The sequence below is a fragment of the Bidens hawaiensis genome, unplaced genomic scaffold (assembly GCF_021521415.1).
Source record: "Bidens hawaiensis isolate Kalapana, Puna unplaced genomic scaffold, B.hawaiensis_p1.1 tig00008096_1, whole genome shotgun sequence".
NCBI lineage: Eukaryota > Viridiplantae > Streptophyta > Magnoliopsida > Asterales > Asteraceae > Bidens > Bidens hawaiensis.
This window is the reverse complement of record NW_027491573.1, coordinates 778,420-801,556: the sequence shown is the minus strand read 5'-3', so window position 1 is coordinate 801,556 and position 23,137 is coordinate 778,420. Positions and strand designations below refer to the sequence as shown.

At 33.7% G+C, this 23,137-nt stretch overlaps 2 protein-coding genes across 3 annotated transcripts; both read left to right on the top strand.

The window, feature by feature from the left end:
* The first annotated feature begins 3,568 nt into the window (after positions 1-3,568).
* On the top strand, positions 3,569-9,822 carry LOC143636995 (uncharacterized). Its single transcript, XM_077104464.1, has 7 exons — positions 3,569-3,841; positions 3,928-4,468; positions 4,572-4,721; positions 4,951-5,068; positions 7,176-7,252; positions 8,691-9,118; positions 9,190-9,822. Exons 1-7 carry the CDS (start codon positions 3,569-3,571, stop codon positions 9,808-9,810), a joined length of 2,208 nt encoding a protein of 735 aa, XP_076960579.1. The 3' UTR covers positions 9,811-9,822.
* An 8,549-nt stretch (positions 9,823-18,371) lies between these two features.
* LOC143637027 (putative UDP-arabinose 4-epimerase 3) lies at positions 18,372-23,137 on the top strand. 2 transcript variants are annotated; one of them, XM_077104493.1, is made up of 11 exons: positions 18,372-18,541; positions 18,699-18,806; positions 18,964-19,088; positions 19,748-19,861; positions 20,470-20,577; positions 20,694-20,785; positions 21,120-21,261; positions 21,344-21,438; positions 21,963-22,092; positions 22,461-22,605; positions 22,761-23,137. In XM_077104493.1, the coding sequence occupies exons 2-11, from the start codon at positions 18,746-18,748 to the stop codon at positions 23,000-23,002; spliced, it is 1,254 nt and encodes a 417-aa protein (XP_076960608.1). In that variant the 5' UTR covers positions 18,372-18,541; positions 18,699-18,745; the 3' UTR covers positions 23,003-23,137. The 2 variants fall into 2 exon arrangements, with proteins under 2 accessions (XP_076960608.1, XP_076960607.1); XM_077104492.1 differs by having other exon boundaries at positions 18,372-18,637.

The window sequence follows — 23,137 nt, the reverse complement described above, 5'->3', positions numbered from 1 at the left end:
GACGGTGACGGCGATGGTAGTGGTCAGGCATCGACAGTGATGGTGGAATGGCGGTAACGATGGTGTTATCTAGAAAGTAGGGTAGAAGATTAACGGAAAGAAAAAATAAAAATTTGGGGGGAGGGGGGGATTTGATATAATGGATTCCTTGTGTAATCGTTGATTTCCTTTCATTGATTAAACAAACACCCTTTTCTTCATTCTCTTCAAATGACTCATTAAATTCCTCCTCTCATTCATTCATGTCTATTAAACGCTGCATTAATCTTTAACATTATTCACATATATATTAACCCCTCTAACGTTTGTTTGTTTATAGTCTCCATTAAATAGGGGTGTTCAACGAATCGAATTTCGAATATTCGAATTTATTCGAATCGAATTATTCGAATTTCGAAATTTTGAAACTAGATTCGATTCGAATTCGAAATAGATTCGACAAATTCGATTTGATTCGATTCGAATTCAGAATAGCCAATTCAAAATTCGATTAGATTCGAAAATGAAGTGTGAATCGAATTCGAATCGATTCGAAATAAGTTAAAAAATATATTTCAATTTCAAAACCACTATAAATTTGAGTTTTTTAGCAACAAAAAGTACAAGTCTATAAAATAAATAAATAAATCATATAAAGTTATCACATCCTAAATATTCAAAATGATAACAGCTAATTTTCAATTACATTAATTATTAACCAAAATGATAACTTTCTATTTTTAATCTCTATAACTCAAAACATTTATTTAGTTTATCTTTTCATAAGTATGTATATATATGATAAAAAATAAAATGTATAATTTGAATTCGAATTTCGAATCTAATACGAATTTATAATCATAAATTCGTATTCGATTACTAAAATCAAGTTCGAACCGATTCGAATTCGAATGACTGAAAATCGAATTCGAATCGTCAAATTCGAATGCGAGTCGAATCGAATTTCAAGTTATTCGAGTCCGATTCGAATACTGAACACCCTACCATTAAATATATCAAATTAATAACTATTAATCAACTATTATTAGTTTATTTTTATTAGTATTAATATTGTAAATATTTATAAAATACATATATATATATATAATTTTAATAGTATCAAAACACACACACACATATGTGTAGTTTTTATAAATATTATAATGCATCGACACTCATAATAATAACTACTTTTATTAAAAAAAAACTTTATAGCTTTTGATTTAATATTTTAAAGTGAGAGCATAAAATTCAAAAATGTTACAATGAAGTAATATTTCAAATAAAATTGTTAAAGAATTGAAAGTTTAAAAGAGTGATGTACATTTAGCCTAACCCTTTTTTATGTGATATTTTTTAAGCGGTTTAATAACTATTCGTGAACCAATGGAGCTAATATGATATTTCATGGCTTATGGGTGTGAATGGTTTGAGAGGTTTTTCTTTTATTTTGGACAATGCTCAAAACGTTTAAGCCAATGTTGTAAAAGTAGGTCTATAAGGCCGAGTACTCGGCTACAAGTCATGACGTCGAGGGGAGTTTCTTTAACTCCGTCTAGTTACTAAGAAACGTTCGAAGGTGGTTAACCTTAGCCAGAATCACATCTAGTCGTCAACTTAGCCTTTATTTAGACTTAAAAAATAAAACATAATTCACATTTTAATAATATTTAAAAAAATAATATCACTTTTTTTAACTAATGATTAACAAATTTTAGAATAATTTAACATTTAGAAATGCATTTATTTTTTTATATTGATATCCACTTACTCTGTTATATATATTAGCAAACTTATGATTATCCAAAAATTAAATTTCTTTATATTTATCATTTCCGAGTACCTTCGAGTACTCAGAGTACACTCAGCTAGAGGTGTACAAAAAAACCGGTTTGAGACCGGTTTTAGGCAAACCGAACCGAACCGGTTTGGGTTTAAAACCGGTTTCACCTAAACCGGTTTCCAAACCGACCCAAACCGCAAGTTTCATGACCGGTTCCCCTTCAAATCTATCAAACCGGTTTTAAAACCGAACCGGTTTGAGGAAAACCGGTTTGAAACCGGTTAAACCGGATTATAAACCGAACCGAACCAGTGTGACCAGGTCGGCCTATCATGCTTCTAAACCGGTTTATAAACCGAACCGGTTTGAGTCAAACCGGTTTCGACCGGTTGTTGACCAAACCGGTTCGGTTTATAAACCGGTTCGGTTTGGGTTTAAAACCGGTTTTGTACACCTCTACACTCAGCTCCCCCAATCAACCGCCTAGGATGCGTCTAACGTCTTTTGCAACCTTGTTCGAGCACTCATCATGCATTTTGGTGAAGTAGTCATTACTACTTTATAACCACTTACACTCCTTTAGAGGCAAACATGTAACATTAGATGGTTAAAATAGTCAAATTTGTAGGTGTGTTTTTAATAGATCTCAATAATCAAAAGTCAAGATTCCTGCCATTGTTTATTGTTTGATCCGTTCAATACTCAACATTCCCAGCCATGATCAAAAGGCAAGTTGTCGTAAAAAGTATTGTGTAACGTGCATACAAAATAGTGTGTAACAACGTGCCATAATCAATAGTCAAGTCATCTCAAACTAAAAGTTTTGTGTTGATTACAATGTGTACATGTCCAAACATCTTACAACGAAGATATCTTACTACGATGACTCCTAGTTATTATAACGAATTGTGTAATATTACTATAATACGTCTAGCACCCTCCCCATACATAAAGTTTGTGTGTTAACATAACAAAGTATATAAGAAACGGCTAACCCTATGGGTAATCCGATTTTGAGACTGAATTTACTTACTGGGTAATGGGTATGCCACATTTGTGATGCTTTACATATTTCGGACAATTTTGCAACTGATTTGCAATCTCTGTTTCTATCACCGTATGTGAACGAAATGGAACAGTAACAAATTTTACGACTGAGCTTAAACATTCGAAATTAGTTCCTTCAAACTTAAGTGTTCATGAATTTTATGACATAACAGTTGCGTACTTGCGGAAGCTTATTTTTCTACCGATATAATTTGAGCCATAAATGTGAGTTTTCTAGTGGTGCACGTGTCACCTCTTGTTACTCCACCTTTTAAAATATCTAAGATTTCTATAAACTTATTCTTACTTATTTGAATAAGAATAGTAATTTAATTCTAGTAAATACGACTATATGGACTTTGTGTATGAACGTTTACTTCTCATTAGTTGCTGGACGCGTCTCTTATTTAAGGACAAAATGTGTAGTTTACTTTTTTATTGTCGTGTTTAATTTAATTTGGCAGCTTGACTTGGTCGTCTATAATCAACATTCAAATATTATACCATTTCAAATAACATGTTCATCCAATCCGTTATTAACTTTCCAGTATAATGGCTACCTCTAGCACTTCCAGCACCTACTCCTTTAACCGAGGTACGACGTAAACACTTGTTGCCTGTTTCCCTTCAATTCCGATGTAAACACTACTTTTTAATACATGGTCACACGAATACCCATACCCCTCTTACGTGAATGCCGCAAGCTTTCTGTCTATAAAGCTATCCGGCAAGTCAAACTATGCTCAATGGCATGAACAGATGACTTGCCTTCTGGACAGCTATGATATGCTTGGTTTTATCGATGGCACGGTACAGAAACCCCAGGAGAACAATGGTTCTAAAGCGAAGGCAGACGTTAGTACTTTTGAAGCCATGTATAGGGAATGGAAAAGGTCGGACACACTAGTGAAAGGATGGATTTATGGTTCCTTAAGTGAAGGCGTTATGGGAACGGTTGTCGGACTCCAAACAGCTAATGATGTTTGGAATAAGTTAAAAGAAAATTATACTACTCCCTCTGCTCCGGCACCTGTTACTACCGGTCCTCCCAAAACATCTACGAAGAAAAAAGGTACGCTCGGATCAAATTTTGATTAATTGTTTCCCTATCTTGTTAGTTTTCTGAGACAATTGTACGGTTTTCGTATGTTGTACAAGATGTGGGAGAGTATGTTCCGCTATGTAGAGCTATTCAAATGGGGGACTGGGAAAAAGCTCAAGAAATTTTCAACGAGGACCAAGACGCGTTGATTGATAAACTCAACATTGACGGACAAAGATCGCTTCATATTGCAATTGGTAATAGTGAAAATATTTGGTTTCTTCAGAATCTCCTTGAGCGGATAAACCCGGACTCACTTCCAAGTCTTGTGAATAATAAACAGCAAAACGCGTTGCATTATGCTGCAATGCTTGACAACATCGTAGCTGCAATATTGTTGGTCGAGAAAAACCCACGTTTGTTATTCTGTGTCGCCTACCAGAATTACTTGCCAATCCAGAAAGCTATTTTTAATTCGCACGAAGCCACTTTTCATTATTTGCTTATGGTTTGCAAACAACATATTTGCTCCCACAAAGAGTTGGGAAATCACAATCCCTTTGAGGGTGAAAAGGGGGTTTCGCTTCTAAATAATGCAATCTTATCAGGCTTTTACGGTGGGCTATCAAACATTTTATTAACAAGCGATGAGTAGATCTAAAATATTCTCATGCATATAAAGCCTGGATTTATTTTGTTTATTGTAAATCATATTTGCAGATGCTGCAGCTTACTTACTCCATGACAACCCTGAACTGGCTAGAACAAAGGTCACTACTTTTAAGGCTCCATTATGGTGTATTGCAAAAAAGTGGGATGCATATCGGAGTGCGGAACAATACAACTTCTACCAAAGATTTGTTTATTATCGTATGTTTCTTCACTAAATTTCATTGTATGGATGTGCCATTTCTTTTACTAACATAGACTGGGATGAAATTAGCTATACTAATCTCTTATCCACAAAGCTTAGGCTTAAAACATGTTTTTCAAATAAAGTTGAACCAAACTACTAAAATTTTATTTTAAGTTAGTTTCTTCATCAATATCTTGATTTGTGCTGATCACTATCTAGTTAACTTTTTATTTCATTTTGAAGTTTTGCCGGCCGAGAATTACAACACATACAATACAGATAAGATCCAGGACACTGAGAACCAAGAGGAGACCAATCAAGTCAATATGGGCCAGAATTCTAGCTTTGTCTACCCTGGAGTGTGATTCAAAAGTCTATCTAAATAAACCATAAACACGAGTTATTATCGACAACTGTATACATTACGACAATTCTTTTAAATGGATCAAGATGCAATATTCATTGATGTTGCTTGACCCAATTATATCTAGTCAAGAAATATATATTTTCCAAATCTCTAAACCTAACAGGTTTTTAAAAAAAATTCGCATGCAAAAACTATTATAACTAAAGTAGTTTTTCTTTGTTTCATCATCAATACCATGTATTTTCTCTTCTTCCTGATGTACTATATAACGTCAATCATACGCTAATTAACGTTTATTTTCATTTTGAAGATGTGCCTTTGCCGCCTCCTGCTTACATTCCCTATACATATAATAATCCTGATATTGAGAATCAAGAGACTGAAGAGGAAAATCCTTTATGCAAGGAGAGTTGCCTTCCCCCAGGTTTGTGATCTAAAACTTCTATTTTAATTAAAAGTAAAGATGATATACCAAAACATTTATTGGCAAGGGTCTCTTTCAAGAACAATATCTTCTCCCTTTTGCCTTGTACATATGTTGGTTGGCGTTTTAGATAAAATCATTGTTCATGAAAACAAGTATTTTCCCAAACGTCTAAACCTTCTAACATGAACTTATACGCACCCAACCAACTATAATTTAAATTTGTATGTTTGCTTCTATCATCAAAATCATCATTTGTGTGCGGCATATATATCCGCATGCCTTATGTTTTTTTTAATTGCTTTTCTCAGATGTGAATGTATGGATCATCATCTAATTATTTCTTTTCATTTTCAAGATGTGCCTGATGCTGAGACGCCAAAGACATATAATTACGTCAACCCTGGTGTCTACCCACCGAGTGGTGTCGACCCACCTGGTGTCCACCATCCTCTTGTCCACCCGCCTGCTGTCCACCTACCAACTGTCCACCATCCTGTTGTCCACCTACCAACTGATCACCATCCTGTTGTCCACCCACATGTTGTCCACCTACCAACTATCCACCTTCCTGTTGTCCACCCACCTGTTTTCTACCCTTCTAGCCTCCACCCACCTAGTGTCTACCCTCCAGCTCCTAGTCTTCGCCCACCTAGTGTCTATCCTCCGACTGCCTACCCTCCTGGCGTTCACCCACCACATAACCCTTATGGTGTCTACCGTTACGGTGCCTACCCAGGTTGGTGGTTCAAATTGACATGGATATTTTTCAAGCATATATACATCGTTCTCATTTTTATGTTCCACACGTCCACGATAAGCTCAAATGGCAATATCAAAAACTAATTGATCAACATAATCGAATCACATTCACGTTTTAGCAAAGTGAATTGACAACTATATACGTTGTGAAATCTCATCAACAAGGATTAATATTCAATGTTGATCATAGGCATTGCTAGACATAATCCTGCTATACATTAGTTAACCTAAAACACGTTTTTCAACTGATATTGTACCCACAATATTTAATTTTAACTATTTTTGTTATTATCGTCAATATTATTATCTTAATTGGTGTGCAGATATCCATGTGCCTTATGCTATTGCTATTGTTTCCACTTTTCTAACATTTATATACAGGTCATAGTTTAATTTTCGGTTGTTTTCATTTTGAAGATGCACATGGGCCTTACGGCTTCCCTGGTCCATTTCCTGCTACTGACAACCAACATACACGTCCTGTCACCAATATTAAGTGTAAGAAGACCTATGTCCCTTCTGGTGTGTTAATTAGAAAGTTGAATTAAATGAACCATAAACATGATTTACGAAAATGATTTAGTGGCATAGGTCTCTTTCAAGAACATTATGTTCACATTTTCATCACAAAGGCGTCTAGGATAAATTTAAGGCCTATTCATATTTATTATTGATCTATTCACCCAAGTGATTAAACATATATATATATATATATTCCTTGAAATAAAGTGTTGACAAAAACATCAAGGAATGACATTTACATTTTAGAAAACTAAATCGGCAAAATCTTGAAAAATGGAACACTTTGTAAATAATAGCCCAGTACTTAAGGATCTGACAATGATTGCTAATGCCATACTTGTCAATGATTTGTTTAGTTATGTCTTGTTCAATTTTATTTCCTAATTTTCGTAGTGTTGAATTGAATCTGGTTTCTTGTGTAGTTATGGAGAGGATTTATGTCAAGTTTTGGAAAGTTGTACTACTGTATGGTAAGAAAGCTTCTGTTGTTTAGTTTTCTCTTAATTCTTTTGATGGAAATCAGGCTACGTACGGTGAATCAAATATTCACCGAAGAAGTAATTAGTAGATAACACTCACTCAAGGTGGGAATATAATAAACTGCTTACTTCATGTAGAAACGAAATTAGACTCTTGTTTTATATCCATCTTCAGATTTCCTTTCGCTAAGTAACTCGATCCTGTCAACAAAACTAAGCAAAACAGGGATTAGATAAAACAAAGGAATTAACTTATCGTAATTAAAGGTTAAATGAACAAATAACTTGGTACATAATACATCATTTTAGAGTGACATAGATAGATACGGGTTGGCGGATAAAATGGAATGGTGCTCTTTCTAGAGATGTCCCTCAAATCTTAAATTGAGTGATTTGTGCCACTGTTCACTTATTGCGAGTAACTTAATTCAATGATATTACTGAATAGACTTAATTTACTTGACGATTAGTTAAATCATTTTAGTCATTTGGTTTTGCTAATTTGTTTATTTTTTAATAAATTAACCCTTAAACCCCTTTGTGGATCTGGTGTAATACCAGAAGCCTCCCTAAGGATTCGGCTAAAACCCGGAATCCTTTCACTAGATCTGGCATATTACCAGATGTGTATTATTTACCAAATAGTTTTTGCCAATTACATCCATTTTGTTGGCCCTTTGTGATTTTATGTCTTGGTAATTCCATTCCAAAACATCTAAGTACTCTACATATAACATTCAAACCAAATCTTTGTCTTCATCCTTGGTCTCACAGTCTTTAATATGAACACATAACATTCATTGCTTCTTTTATAGAGGCTATCACTTCAATTTTTAGTTCGATGTAATTGTTGCGAATCGTATGTCCTGGCTTACGATAACAAAAACGTCTTTGTCGTTCCCCTCTTTCTTGTTAGAGTCTTGATCGTCTTAATTTCCAGAAATTATCGTACTCAAGATCGCTAAAATTCTTTTCTTTCTTTAATAGTCCTCCTTCTGTCGTTAAAATCTTCACTCTTTTGTCACTAAATCTGATCTTCTCTTTCTTCTTTTCATTCTTAAGGATCGAAAACCTTATTATATTTAGCAACGAATTAATTAGTATTTTCCCAACAATAATCAAACGTGTAAAAAAATGATAGCAAATGCGTATGTAAAATATGTATAATTGATGGCACATCAACACTCCTTAAAATTAAATACCTGATTTATGTTACAAATTTGAAGTATTAGTAATCTAATACCCGATTTGGTCAAAGCGCACGAGCGAGGTTAACTGATTGTTCAATTTTGCCTATAATAAAAGCAATTTATTTGTTTAGTGGAGATCAAACTAAAGAGAAGCCTTTAAAAATTTGATTTCTTACATTTAAAATCTCGTAAATTAACAAGGCTTTATAATTAACTAATTCGCTGTTAAATTTATATAGTTCCGCAGATCAAGCACCTATGCGAGGACAAAGTGAAACACGATACAGCTCTTATGATACTGATGTTTATTTGCAACGAAATTGGTAAATTAAAAGCTGATCATGATCGACACTATGGTGATGCCTTTATCGAGGCTGTTAAAAATGACACCCCGGAAGTAATAGAGCAGATCATCCGATTTTTTCCACAATCAATTTGGACCAGAAACAATGGTTATTCGCTTTCTCAACTTTCGATAATGAACCGATGCGAAAAATTATTTAACTTTTTCGTGCAAGAGGTAACTCGTGACAAGTATTTGCATAATGTATGTGTTGATGAGAAAAATAACCTTTTGCAGTTAGCCGGAAAATTGGCGCCAACGCATGAACTCAATATGGTTAATGGTGCAGCATTACAAATGCAAAGGGAATTGCAGTGGTTTCAGGTGAAAATGTTAATCCTTGTATTTTAAAGCTTAGGTTGAACATGTTTGGTTAAACAGCTATCCATCTACAGGAACTAGTGAGCAAATTAGTGCGACCGAAGGATAGGGAAGCTAAAAACAAAAAACAAGAAACACCAATAATGGTGTTTCGTAAAGAACACAAGGATTTGGGACAAAAAGGAGAAGAGTGGATGAAGAAGACAGCTGATTCATACACAATCACCGCTGCACTTATTATAACCATAGTTTTTGCAGGGGCAATCACTGTACCAGGCGGAAACAATGGGGAGACTGGGAAAGCAATTTTGGAAACAAAGCCGAGCTTTATCATATTTGCAGTCTCAGATGCAATCTCATTGTTCACATCCACCACCTCCTTGTTGTTGTTTCTATCAATTCTCACAGCACGTTGTGCAGAAGATGATTTTCTCTACAAGTTACCTAAGAGATTAATACTTGGCCTTGCGATGTTATTCATGTCCGTGACAACTATGATGATAGCCTTTAGTGCAACGTTATATATTATGTTCGGACAAGAGAATTCATGGGTCCTGATAGCAATTGCTTCAATAACATGTCTACCCATTGCTTCATTTGTTACGTTGCAATTGCCGTTGCTTATTGATCTCATCTCTTCAACTTACAGCCGTGGAATCTTTGGCAAACAAAATGAGTTTAGAATAACATCATAAGAAAGCATGGTTTTTTGCATTTGTCAGGTGCTATTTTTAATAAAATGTAATAAAGCAAGATTATGGATTTATTTAGTAATTTTTAATGGAGCCAGGAGCTAGTGTGATACTTGATTCCTTGGAATTAGAAGAGCTTCCCAAAATCCTCATCTAGAATGTATGTATAATTGTTTGTTGGATTTTATAATTGTTTTAATGTCAGATTGAAATAGCATCACTTACATACTCCATCCATAAACATTACAGCATTAGAGATTATTAGAGACTATTATTATGACATGAACCAAATCAAGTCTCCCGATTCATAAGTTCCTCACAATATGTTGACATTAATTTGCATGTGATATTAAATAATGGTTAAAATTTCCTGGTACATGTTCTTCATTCTAACTTTTCTTAAAAGATTGTTATTCGTTAACCATTAAATAAACTAAGTATTATACACTCAATGCGAAAATCTAAAATCAGTTTTTGTGCTACAGTTTCATTGTGCACCATCTCTTTTGTTGGATTAATGGAGTTGCTCACGTGTCACGCTTACGAAGTGATGGATCTAGAGCCAAATGTCAGGGGTAACGTTCAAAAAAAAAATGTAAACTGTCACACCCCGACCAAAGGCGGAACATGCCGGGGTGCAACGTGATTGGACAAATACACAAGACACTATTAAAGTGACAATATTTAATCAACTCATTTACTTCACAAATCAATAAACAACACATCTTGGTCATACAACAAATTGAACACAAGTAAACAAATATATTGTCCGTTTCACTAATATCCTAATAGTCTTGGTAACGTTTTTCGTCAAGTCCTCAAGTCGATAAAAGTCAAACCTGTAACAATGCATAAAATAATATTTTGTCAACACGTATGTTGGTGAGCAATTTCATAGTTTGAGTATATATAATATGAGCGAAATCCACATACGTATATGAGACTATAAATAAAAGCATCAATCGTGGCATATAAAACATATGTAAATGAGGATCCTTTCTACTCGGTAACAACCGACATACTCGGATAATGAGGCCCTATTCTACTAGCACAAGGCTAAGTAGTTAGGGGAGTGTATGATCATACTTAATGAGGCTCAACAACGACATAAAAATAAACACTCACGCACGTAAAGCATATAAGGCATATAACACACAAAAGAGCAAGTATTCCAAGTATCATATACCCTAAAGTTTGTGGTTTGAGAAACGTGTATAATAAATCATTCTTGTTTTGAATAAGTATGCATGTTACCCCCAAAAGATAAAAGTGAAAACGGGGGATGAAATGTACTCACCTCAATTTACGAATCGAGAAATACCAAATGATCGAAATGTAGAAAGCTTGCGAACGAAACGAACGAATCCAACTTGAAAGCTAAATGAAAACGAATAAATAAAATATATTAATGAACTTGAACTTTAGTTGAAACTACATTGAAACATTGAACGAGAAGGTTCGGTTATTAGTCGGGTTACCGGTAAATTTGTTAACGATTAGGGACTCGTACTTAATTGATAATTTAAAATAAAACAATATTATATGATTGAGCTTTTAAATAGCTAAACCAATATTAAATAGAAACAAGACGGGTTTAAATCAGGAGTTCGGTTTTATAAAATTGAATTGATAATAAAGTTTATAATAATATTATTAATGATAAAGATAGAAATGATAATAATGATTTTAAAGTATGTTTTATATATATATATATGTATATAAATATATAAGATAATGATGATGATGATATAGAAAGATATACTACCACTCGAGGATTGTTGTTAAAACTAATAATAGTAATAGTAATAACAAATATAATAATAATTACTTTTGTTGTTGATTACATTATTAACGGATTTTATGAATTTTATTATTAATAACTATTTTTACATAAGTAATTATATGTGCCATATTAATAATAACTACTACTTGTCACATTTTAATAAAGTAATATTAGTGATAAGAATATAACTCAAGTAACGATGTCGTTAAACGACAACTAGGCCCGGCATGGGTTTCGGTTTAATAAAACAAGTGGATAATATTCAAAATAATATAATTTAATAATATTACTTAATAATCATATTAAAAATGATAATAATAATCATAATAATAATAATCTATTGTTATGAAAATAATGATGATAATAATTGTTTTGTTAAACAATAATAATAATAATAAATATTATTTTGTTAATAATAATAATTATTATTATAATAAGTTATGAGATTTATAAAATAATTAATATGATTCCAAACACTCTCCAAAGTCGGTTTAGGGGAAAACGACTCACGACTCGATTACCGGTTATGAGTTAAACACAAAAACAATTAAAACTCTAAATCTCCTTACCATGATGTTTGGCCGAGAACAATATCGGAGCCGAGCACGGTCGTCGGAGAAGGTTTCCTCCAGGGAGTGAGAGAGAAAGATAGGCCGAGGGAGAGAGAGGCCGTGAGAGAGAGAGACGGGGAGAGAGAATAACAGAGAGAGTGTGTGAAACAGAGAGAACGGAGAGAGGGATGACGGAGCACCGGGGCCACGACCGGTCGCCGGAAAAACGAGGCGGAGAGAAGGGAGAGCCGAAGAGAGAAGGAGAGGAAGAGAGAAAGAGAGGTAGAGAGAGAGTACGGTAGTGAGAGCAGAGAGAGAACTGAGGGACGGAGAGAGTGCAACACGGCGGCCGGAGTGTCGTCGCGGCTTCTCGCCGGAATCTGGGTTCGCCGGAAAAACGTAAACAAAGGGGAACAGGGGCTGTCGGAACGCGAGGGGAAAAGGAGGGGTGGTGGTGATGTTTGGGATGCAGGGGGGGGAGATGGTGGTGGTCGCCGGAGGTGTCGCCGGAGCTATTCCGGTCGCCGAAAAATGGAAGAGGGAGGGTGGCGGCTGTGATGTTAATATGTTAGGGTTAGGTATTGTTTGTATATATAGGTGGGTAAAAAAGTTACCCCTTTGGCCCCTTAAGTTTCAATAATAGTTTAATACGAGTTTAAAGATTTGCAAAGCTTATAACGAGTTTATGAAAAATCATTTTAAACCCCTTATGTTTGTCTTAACGACTCTATAATATGACAAGCATCGATTATTTATGATCGAGGTCTATATAATATTATATAATAATTAATTTAGGTTCTAAAAATAATTGAGTCGGTTTTTACAAAATAAAAGTTTAAAATACGGATACAACTCGAGACTCAAAATTGGAGAATGTCACATAAACTAAACCAAAAAGAAACACGATGTAAATAAATTTAAACACATGGGCTGCATATTTCTCCCATTCGGTTTTTGAAAGCCTGAAATCGAGCCATTACATCATCTTCTTTTACTTTAACAAGAGTTTCTTTATCGACCACACAAAATGTCACTCTAGCCAACATCTTGTCAAAACCGTTTTGTTTTAGATTATTCAATGTTCGGTTTGTCCCACTTATCAGCTTAGACACTTCTAACAATTATTATTATTATTATTTTGAAATGTTTTGATAAAACATGTGTGAGGCCTAAAAAATCGTCCAACAAGTGTATAAATATTATTTTAAGTGTAACATATATTATTTTAAGGGTTAATGAGTTATTGGTTTGGGCTTTACACCTTTATTTAGGCTTTAGTTGTGTTGAATTTTTAAATTGGTTGGACTTAAAATGCATAGGGGTAACGTTATTTTTTTTTCAAGGGTAATGGAACACAAAAACCGACCTGAAGTTTTATTTTTTTACACTACCGACGAGAAGTTGAGGGGTTGCGGAGGATACCCCTCCTGACACACTACATCCGCCACTGCGCTTACGGGTCACCAACTCTTATGTTTTGAGGATGCTAGTCTTGTTGTTGATGAGTTAAAGCATAATGTGTTAAGTGTCTCTAAAATTTTTGACAAAATGTTCACAACCCATTTCACTAAAGACGAATATATAAGGAATATCTTATGCTGAAACCATGTTTTTCCATACCTGAGCAATCGGTTCTAATGAGAACTCAGAGGCACAATGACTCTTACATACTAGACATGAACAATGACTCTTCACTAAGGACAACATCATGTCTTTTATCTAATACCTCGGAAACATATTCTATTCAGTGGCATCGAAGGTTGGGCTACATTAATTATAAAAGCTTCAACCGACTGGTAAAAACAAATATGTTCAATGTTTGCCAATCAAAACCTTTTCAATCATTGAAAGACGTATTTCTTGTTTGAAATGTAAACAACATAAAACACCACATAAACCTAATTTTATTTAGTTTTGTTGGATTTGTCTTGCAACTCTCACACATGGACTTATTTAACCTGAAAAGCATCTCGAGTATTGGTCGTAAGACCTACTTTTAGTTACGTCACAAAACACATTGAAGTTGATTATTATTTTATTCTTGAACAAGTTGTAAAAGAAAAATTACAAGTATGATTCATAAAGATAGTGGCATTAAAAAAAAAAACCTTTATTAATACACAGATTACGCTCCAAGCTACAAAACGTCTTCCAGCCTTAATTTGCAAAGGACTATTAAACACAATGTAATTTAGACAAATATAAGAGGTATCTTTATGTAAATATGAGCTATGTATATAACTCATTGTCTTGTACAAACCCAAATTACAATCATCATTATATATAATACATATATTCATGTATTCTTTACATACACATAAGAGTTCATCCCCAAATAATTAATAAAATAAGCGTAAACAAAAATTAATTTGCTATTACTGGCATTAACTTGTTAAAAATGCCAACTATATCGTATTTTAATTTTGATACTCCGTTATTCATAAACAAGTGCATGGCCAATAAATTGATTTTAAAAGTCAACTGTACTTATCAAAATTGAAGGACTTTTAAAAGTCAACGACACCAAACATTATTGGTATTCAACATTCCCTGTTAGAAATTATTGTTCCACTCATACAGAAACACGTACATGCATGTGGTTATTATGCCAATTTGTAATAAAATAAATAAATATATAATGTTACGACTTATGCCTTACAATAATTTTAATGCAAATTCATTAAAACTTAATCAATGCCTTAAGTTGAATTCAAAATGAGTAAATTCCCCACGGCCCCACCACCCTAGAGATAGGGTTCGTATTAAAAATCACGTGTTTGTATACACGAGTAGTTAGGAGTAAAAAGAGTTTTTGAAAGAAAATAAGTGGAAAGTTGATATGGCTTGCTGAATAAGCCCTGCACAGCTACACATGGAAAGAATTAGTTGTAACGTTACCCATTGAGTAAAGGGTTAAAGTGGTAACTAATGACTTTTACTTTTTACGCACATAAACTTGCGATATCCACAACCTCTAAATGCACTCTTTTTTGTCTATCTAATACACCATATTAAAATGAGTTTTCAGAGTACAAAAAACCATGATTGTAAGTACCTTTTAACTATCTGAACAATTTTTTAAACTTGATATCTAACACAAATGCATGTTAGCATTGCAAGTTAAATCATATCCCTAACTTGAGAATGATTGTAAGTGGTTACTATGATTTACATGAGGTTCTTATCTAACTTGAGATTGTATAGTTGTTTTTTTCATTGTTTGAGCTCTATAGCTCATTATATTTGTTCATAAATAGTTAACATATTTTGCTTAGTAATAAAAAGAAACTATTAGTTTGTTTAACTTGTAGAACAAAAAAAATATATCAAATCCCATCATGCTCACCTCATATTTTTGTGACTTGAGGTGTGAAGTGTTGTAGTGGTAAGGACAAGATTTTTCTCGCCAATATCGCGCTACACCTTCACGCATTATAAATATAGATTTAGAAATTTTAATAAGTAAGAGCATCCACAACAACAAACCTCTACAAACCGTCACATTAGCGCCACGTCAGCTTTCAAATTTTCTCAAAAAATCTCAACATTCTATCACAACAACAAACTTTCACAAACCGTCACATCATCACCTACTCCTATAATTAATTTTATATTTAATCAAATAACTTTTATAACATTACTTTTAATATTTCTTATATATTTATATATTAAAATATGTATTTGAAATAAATAAAAATAAAAGATAAAGTATTATAAATAAATAAATACAACGCATTAAACATAGAAAAAAACATACATTAACTTAAAATAAAAGGCATACGGTAACTTAATAAAAAACATACATCAACTTACATAAGATAATAGATGGAATATGAGCGGATCCATGTTCAAGCAGTTCAACATTAGAATGTTTATTTCGTGATTAAACACAATTTCATCCATTTACTCGTGAAATTTATCCAAAAATGTCTTTCTTTTTTATAAAAAAATCTTGCATTTTTTGGTTGACCTTGTTAACGACAGGTTCATTTTTTACTTTGTCCCTCGCAGTTGTTGTATGTTGTGTTAATTTCTAGAATTTATTATATGATTTATTTTTTTTTAAATAAAAAAAATGCACCTAACTATTGCAACTTTAATTCGTAAAAGAATTAATTATTAAAGTGAAGGATGAATTGGACCCACAAGTTTGTAGTCACAGACACACCACACAAATATTGACTCTACATCGGTGTAAGTCTGCTTACAACTTGTCTGTCCAGTGCCATATACTTTTAGACAGAGAGAAAATGAGTCCAATATGAATGCTCTAAATATGATAACAGAAGAGGTGATTCGAATACAATAAAATTCACAACTATCCTTCTGCTTTAACTATTTATCCTTGCATTACTTTTCTCTTTTTTAATAATATAAATATATATTTAATAAGTTGGATGTCACTTTACTAGTGAGAGTTAGGGGGTTCAAACCTCACTATCACCAACTTAGAGCAGACTCTGGCTTGCCAGGGTTCGAGTCCTGATCTCACTCGGTTTTACCGGCTCCTTGCTGTCGTGCCATTAGGCGGGTGTGGGGGTTGAGTTTTATCCGGTGAATCCCTCAATAGGGTGGATCGCTAGGGGCTTGGTCCGTCCGGAATAGTGGCCGGCTCAGGCTACCTTTAGCCAATGGGGACCGCGTACGAAGTAGCCGGCGTTACTTAGTTGATTGTTCAAAAAAAATATATATTTATTTACAAAAAATATAATAAATGTGTGACCATCAAATTAAATTATAGTCCCGTCCCGCCATCTCTTCTACAATCATCTTTAATCAATAAAGTTTAATGGGGTCCTCCTATATGTATCAAAAGGGGCATATATTTTTTTCTTTTACTAAATCCATCTATTTCTGTCACACATGCTATGCATTGTATAGCCATATACAAGTGTATGCTTCTTGTATACCTTTTGTATACATGTGCATTAACTTTGTATACCATCGTATATCCCCCTATACATATATAAATGTGTAGTCCTCAAATCAATAAGATAAAATGTAGTTGATTAGTAAAGAGAAGTATACATAAAAAAGTTATCTCAGTCATAGAAACACCATTCTCCAAAATCTTTAAACAATTGTATCCGTCACATGATATAATAATATATGTTGTATAATTTTGTACGAGCCGTAGGGCTGTAAGTGAACAGGACGTCCGGTCGTCCGTTTGGTAAGAAGTTTGTTTATGTTCGCCCGTTTAATAAACGAACTGAACATGGACAAAAAAAGTTCGTTTGGTAAGCTTAACGGACGAACACGAACAAGGGCTATGTTCGTTCGATAGTGCTCGTGAACGCCCGGTAACGTTCGTCCGATTACGTTCGGTAATGTTCGCCCGGTATCGTTAGTGTTTAGATCTATCCACTATTTTAATTTAATTGTGGAATTTCTAGTGTTATTAATCACACATTTGTATTACTACACATGTCTTATGTCTCTTATATTATGGTGATAAACTTTATGTTAATATATTAGGTGTTAAGTATATTTAGATGTTATATGGTGTAATTCCAAATTTGTAGGTGAAGTTGTTTAGATTTATGTTTGGTATTAATATGTAATCGTTAATATTTGTCTATTAGTGTTCGTTTGTCCGTTAACGTCCGTTTACAATATTAACGGGCGGACATCGACAAAATCAATTTCTTAATGGACGGACACAGACATGAATTTTCGTTCGGTAGAGTGTTCGTGAATCGTCCGTTTGTCCGTCAAAAACTTAACGGACGGACACGGACATGCTCTCGTCCGGTCCAGTCCGGTTCGGTTCAGTCCGTGTACACCCCTAACAAGCCGTATGATATCAAATAAAGTCTGCACACAAGAGCCTCTAACATCATACGTTAAAACTAGTCATACGAGCCATATAACGTTATCAATGGTCAAATTATTCATTTATTTGTAAATCAAAAATCATACAAACAAAATATAACACGTTCCGACTGTCTTTCGAGACACCATACAACCATTTTGTCACACGTCATAGGTGTGTATGGTACAAAAGCCTTGGAGTTTTCCTTACTTTAAGGAAACAGTAATCATTTGACTAGTAAACAACATGCTACATGACCTAAAATAATATTCAAGACTCGTTCATTTCATTTCAATAATAATAATAATAATAATTTTCTTTACCCTTTTCGCCTTGTCAATCAATCAATCAAAACCCTAATTGTACTATAAATCACCCCAAATTATAGTCTTCACAGATCTTGTCTGCTTTGATCATTTCACACATAATACAAGTATCATTCTTACCCAATTACATTATATCATTTGTTTTACTCTGTTTTAGCCTATTTAACCCAATTAGGGTTTCGCTTCAAATCAAATTTTAATTTTTAGCAACAATTGAGCTTTGATTAGCTAGATTCCATCTGGGTTTTTGAATTAAATGGTTCTTGAATAGTTTTATTTGATAAATTTTGAATTTTGAGCTGTTTGGTGAATTTATAGCTAGAGGGTCCAGTTTTAATTTGTATAATAAAAGCATGTACCTTTATGTTTCTTTTTCATGTTTTATGATTAATAAAAAGTCTGGTTTGAATATGCAGCTGCAGATTCATCTGTGATTATTTTTCTTTGAAGAATTCATCAACAAATGCTAAACTTTAGCAGATCGAGAGCTCAACCGAGACCGAACCGATCGCATCCTCTCGGAGGTAATTAATTAATCAATTGAAGATTTTGATTCTTGGGTTTTGTCAGAAATGTAATTATATGTTTAAAACAAGTTGATCTCATCAAGTTAAAGCACTTATTATGATCATTGAAATCAGTGTTTTGAGGGTTTGAAGTTAATTTTGTTGTTGTGTGTAGGCATGGATTTTGCAGACCCGAAAAAGAAGAACGGTGCGGTTGGAAAGATTTTTTTGGCTGCGGGTCTTACGGCTTTATGCATTCTTATTCTCAAACAATCTCCAAGTTTCAGTAGCCCGAGCCCGGTTTGTAAATTTATCTTTTTTATTTGTTTAGTTAATAATTAATGTTGCATATTTTGGTATTTTGATCTAGATTACTTAGGTTATATGAATAATGATATCAAAGTATTGCATTTTGAGAATTTGAGTCATGATTTGTTATTATTAGCAAACATATTATTCTTAATCAACCGGTTTATTTTAATTGAGCGTCTATTAGTACACACGAAAGACCAAACAATATTCTTCAATGGCCTTTTCACAATCCCATAGGCCAACAAAACATGTCATTGTGAATAGTAATTATGTTGATTTTGTCTTGTTTTAATGTATGTTGTTGATAAATCGGGTTAAGAATCTTACTTCCTCTGTAGTATAACAATTGCAGCTCCTATTTAGGTGTCCCATGACATGTGGAACAATTCCTTTTTGGGAAGATTCCAAGTTGATATTGTTTATTCACACATTGTCATCATTATAAATATATTGATAATATCATTTTGGGTCCACATGATTACTTCATTTTACTTTTAAAAATGGGTTAGAGGGTGTATGCCTGAGGATGTTTGGATAACAACTCAAGTTTCCTTAACTCATTATTCACACAAAAGTCTTATTTCTTATAAAAGTAAATATATAATGTTGTACTATCTGACTTTTGTTTTTTTTCTTTAATTTTATAGTTCTCTCGTCATGAAGAAGGTGTTACACACGTTCTAGTAACGGGAGGTGCAGGTTATATTGGTTCTCATGCAGCACTACGCCTTTTAAAAGACTCTCATCGTGTGACTATAGTGGTATTTTCTTGTGGAATTTTATTCATTATTTTCTATAAGCTGAAAACAAATGAAACTGATTGTTTAAAAATAGGGGTGTGCATGGGCCTGTTTTGTGCTCAAACCGAACCGAAAATCGGTTTTTGAGTTTTTTTTTTGTTTTTTTTTGTTTTACTATCTGGGCTTGAAATTTTTGGACCGAAAATAATTGGCCTAAAATAATAAATATGGGCCTACATTTTTTTCAACTAATAGTTAACTGAGTACCATATGCATTTGGGCTAAAATGTTTGCGTTAGACTATTTATTAAATTTGTTTATAAATTTAAAAATCCAAAATAAATAATGAAAATCCCTAATTTTGATTCTGTTTTTAGGTTTTAATTACGTGCAATACCAAAACCAAGTAGAAAGTTTGGTATTTATGGAAACACAAAACCAAACTGTAGGTTTTGTTTAGGTTCAGTAATTTTGGTTTAGTTTTTTCAGTTATCGAGTCAGTTTTTCCGGTTTCATGCACATCCCTGTTGAAAGCTGATTATTTGACCCTTAAAAATATAATATAATATAATAAGAAACAGAATTTGTCTATCCATGTTTTGGCTTGAATGTGTATTCTTTTGTGATAGGATAATCTCTCGCGTGGAAACCTAGGTGCGGTCAAAGTTCTTCAAGACCTGTTCCCGGAACATGGGAGACTTCAGTTTATTTATGCTGATTTGGGCGATCCTAAAGCTGTATCCTATGAAACATAAATCAACAACCAAATAGATGCTAGTAGTAGTAATGTTATTATAAGATTATATAAGCAATTTGACATGTCTATGTTCTTTTCCTTGATCAAACACTTCAGATGCACAAAATCTTTTCTGAAAATGCATTTGATGCCGTGATGCATTTTGCTGCAGTTGCATATGTTGGGGAGAGCACCCTTGACCCCCTAAAGTAAGCGTATAGATCATCTTTGATTCGTTAATATGTATTAGAGGTCACAGTACCAACTAGTTAATGATAACCAGGTCGATTTAAGTGATAGAGTAATAATTGTTTTGCCTCTGCCGGTTAAAATTTTGAAAAGTGGATTAAATGGAGATGAGTCAAAGCCACCAAAAGTACTCGAGCGTGAAAGTTTTCTCACAAGCCAAGCTCAACTGCTCAAGCATCGAGTATTGAGCTTGACACGAGCCGAGTTCGAGCTTGAGCTTAGCTTGTTTACATCTCTGATTCGTAGGTAATGGAGAAAATATAGTTGTCAATTGCCTTAATTTTAATTTTATAGGTATTACCACAATATCACATCAAATACACTTGGGATAATGGAAGCAATGGCAGCACACAGTGTAAACACACTTATATACTCTAGTACGTGTGCAACATACGGAGAGCCCGAGAAGATGCCCATTACTGAAGAAACTCCTCAGGTAACACGAGCGTATGTAAATTATAAAATTATTTTTTCATCTAATTTAATTCAACACCTCTATATTTTCTTGAATATTCCAGATTCCCATCAATCCTTATGGAAAAGCCAAGAAGATGGCAGAAGATATTATTTTGGATTTTCATAAAAATTCTGACATGGCAGTCATGATTTTAAGGTTTGTAGTTTACATATCTTGATACATATTTTCGAATTGATGTTCTATACCCAAGGGGTCAATTTTGTTTAATGTCAAAGTGGCAAAACAGTTTAAAAGTCAGCTGATGACAGGGACTAAAACCGTATTTAGTTCAAAACTTTAAATTTGACTTTTTTAGTTCAATATTTTGGTTTTGAATTAAAGTTAAGCCCACTAACCCCATCCAAATTTTCTGTTAATGTTATATTGAAAGACCCTTGACTATTTGTGTATTTCATGAAGTTTTTTTGTTAACTTTTGATCTTTTAATAAAAAGATAAAATCGAATTTGGATGAAATTAGTGGGCTGGATTTTAGTTAATTAGGAAATCAAACTATTGGACTAAATAAGTCAAATTTAAAGTTTTGGAGTAATGGTTATTTGGATCAAACCACAGGGACTAAAACCGTATTTAGCTCAGTTTAAATACACTATTTGATTGCTTTTTTATACATTGAAATTGAGTTGATTATTTTGCTTTTTTTTGTTTATTAATTTCTAGGTACTTCAACGTGATTGGTTCAGATCCCGAGGGGCGGTTAGGAGAAGCACCTAGGCCAGAACTTCGTGAACATGGAAGAATATCGGGTGCATGCTTTGACGCAGCCCGTGGAATCACCAATGGGCTCAAGGTAGATTACTTTTATAAGTTAATTTACAACACAAGTTTTTTTTTTTATTTACACTTCAACATGTTTTTCCCTTTTTCTTTTTTGCATATTAACGTTCTAAAGTTACAAATTTACAACAAAAATTACAAACGTATATTTTAAAACTTTATGCTTATTTCTCTTTTATCTTTTAAATTCTAGCATAAATTTTTGCGACATTATAAACTTGTAAATTTAAAAAAATAAACAAGTTAAACGGGTCAACCCGTGAACTCACAAGGTCAACCCAAACACTCAAGACTAAACCATTTAGACTAAACCTAAACCCATGAGTTTTATGTTAGATTTATGCCATGTTAGAAATTCACTCTACATATAATGCGATGCAGGTGCGGGGAACAGACTATAAAACCCCGGATGGAACATGCGTTCGTGACTACATTGATGTCACCGATCTAGTCGATGCTCATGTTAAAGCACTTAACAAAGCAAAACCCGGGCATGTTGGAATCTACAATGTTGGTACTGGAAAAGGTACTAAATATCCCCATCTATTTAATATTTTTTATATAATCTCAATTAGGGATGTGATTTTCAAACACGAAACAAATATTCCCATCGTATCTTATCAAAGTCATGTCATGTTCGTGTTGCGTTGATGTGTCTGACACAATTTTTGGATTCGATAGGTAGATCGGTTAAAGAATTTGTGGAAGCTTGTAAAAAGGCAACAGGCGCATCGATCAAAGTAGAATACCTGCCACGAAGGCCCGGTGACTATGCTGAGGTGTTCAGTGACCCGTCTAAGATACTACGTGAGCTTTATTGGTCTGCGCAACACACAGATCTTGAAAAGAGTTTGGAGGTTGCATGGAGATGGCAGAAGTCGCATCGGAACGGTTATGGTTCCTCGTCAACGGCTTCCATCTAAAGATTGACATGGTTTGGGAGATAGGTGTATGTATTTTTTAAACATCAATATTAATTGATATTATTATTAAGGTTTGTTACATATGTTATATGCAAGTGACTCTCTACAATAAAAATTTCTATGAATTGTAGGCTA

Coding starts and splice junctions, on each gene's coding strand:
- LOC143636995 (XM_077104464.1), top strand. CDS start 3,569: ATGACTTGCCTTCTGGACAGCTATGATATGCTTGGTTTTATCGATGGC. Junction 4,722..4,950: donor CCAAAGATTTGTTTATTATC/GTATGTTTCTTC, acceptor TTCATTTTGAAG/TTTTGCCGGCCGAGAATTAC. Junction 5,069..7,175: donor AGCTTTGTCTACCCTGGAGT/GTGATTCAAAAG, acceptor TAATTTTCGTAG/TGTTGAATTGAATCTGGTTT.
- LOC143637027 (XM_077104493.1), top strand. CDS start 18,746: ATGCTAAACTTTAGCAGATCGAGAGCTCAACCGAGACCGAACCGATCG. Junction 18,807..18,963: donor CCGATCGCATCCTCTCGGAG/GTAATTAATTAA, acceptor TGTTGTGTGTAG/GCATGGATTTTGCAGACCCG. Junction 19,089..19,747: donor GTTTCAGTAGCCCGAGCCCG/GTTTGTAAATTT, acceptor TTAATTTTATAG/TTCTCTCGTCATGAAGAAGG.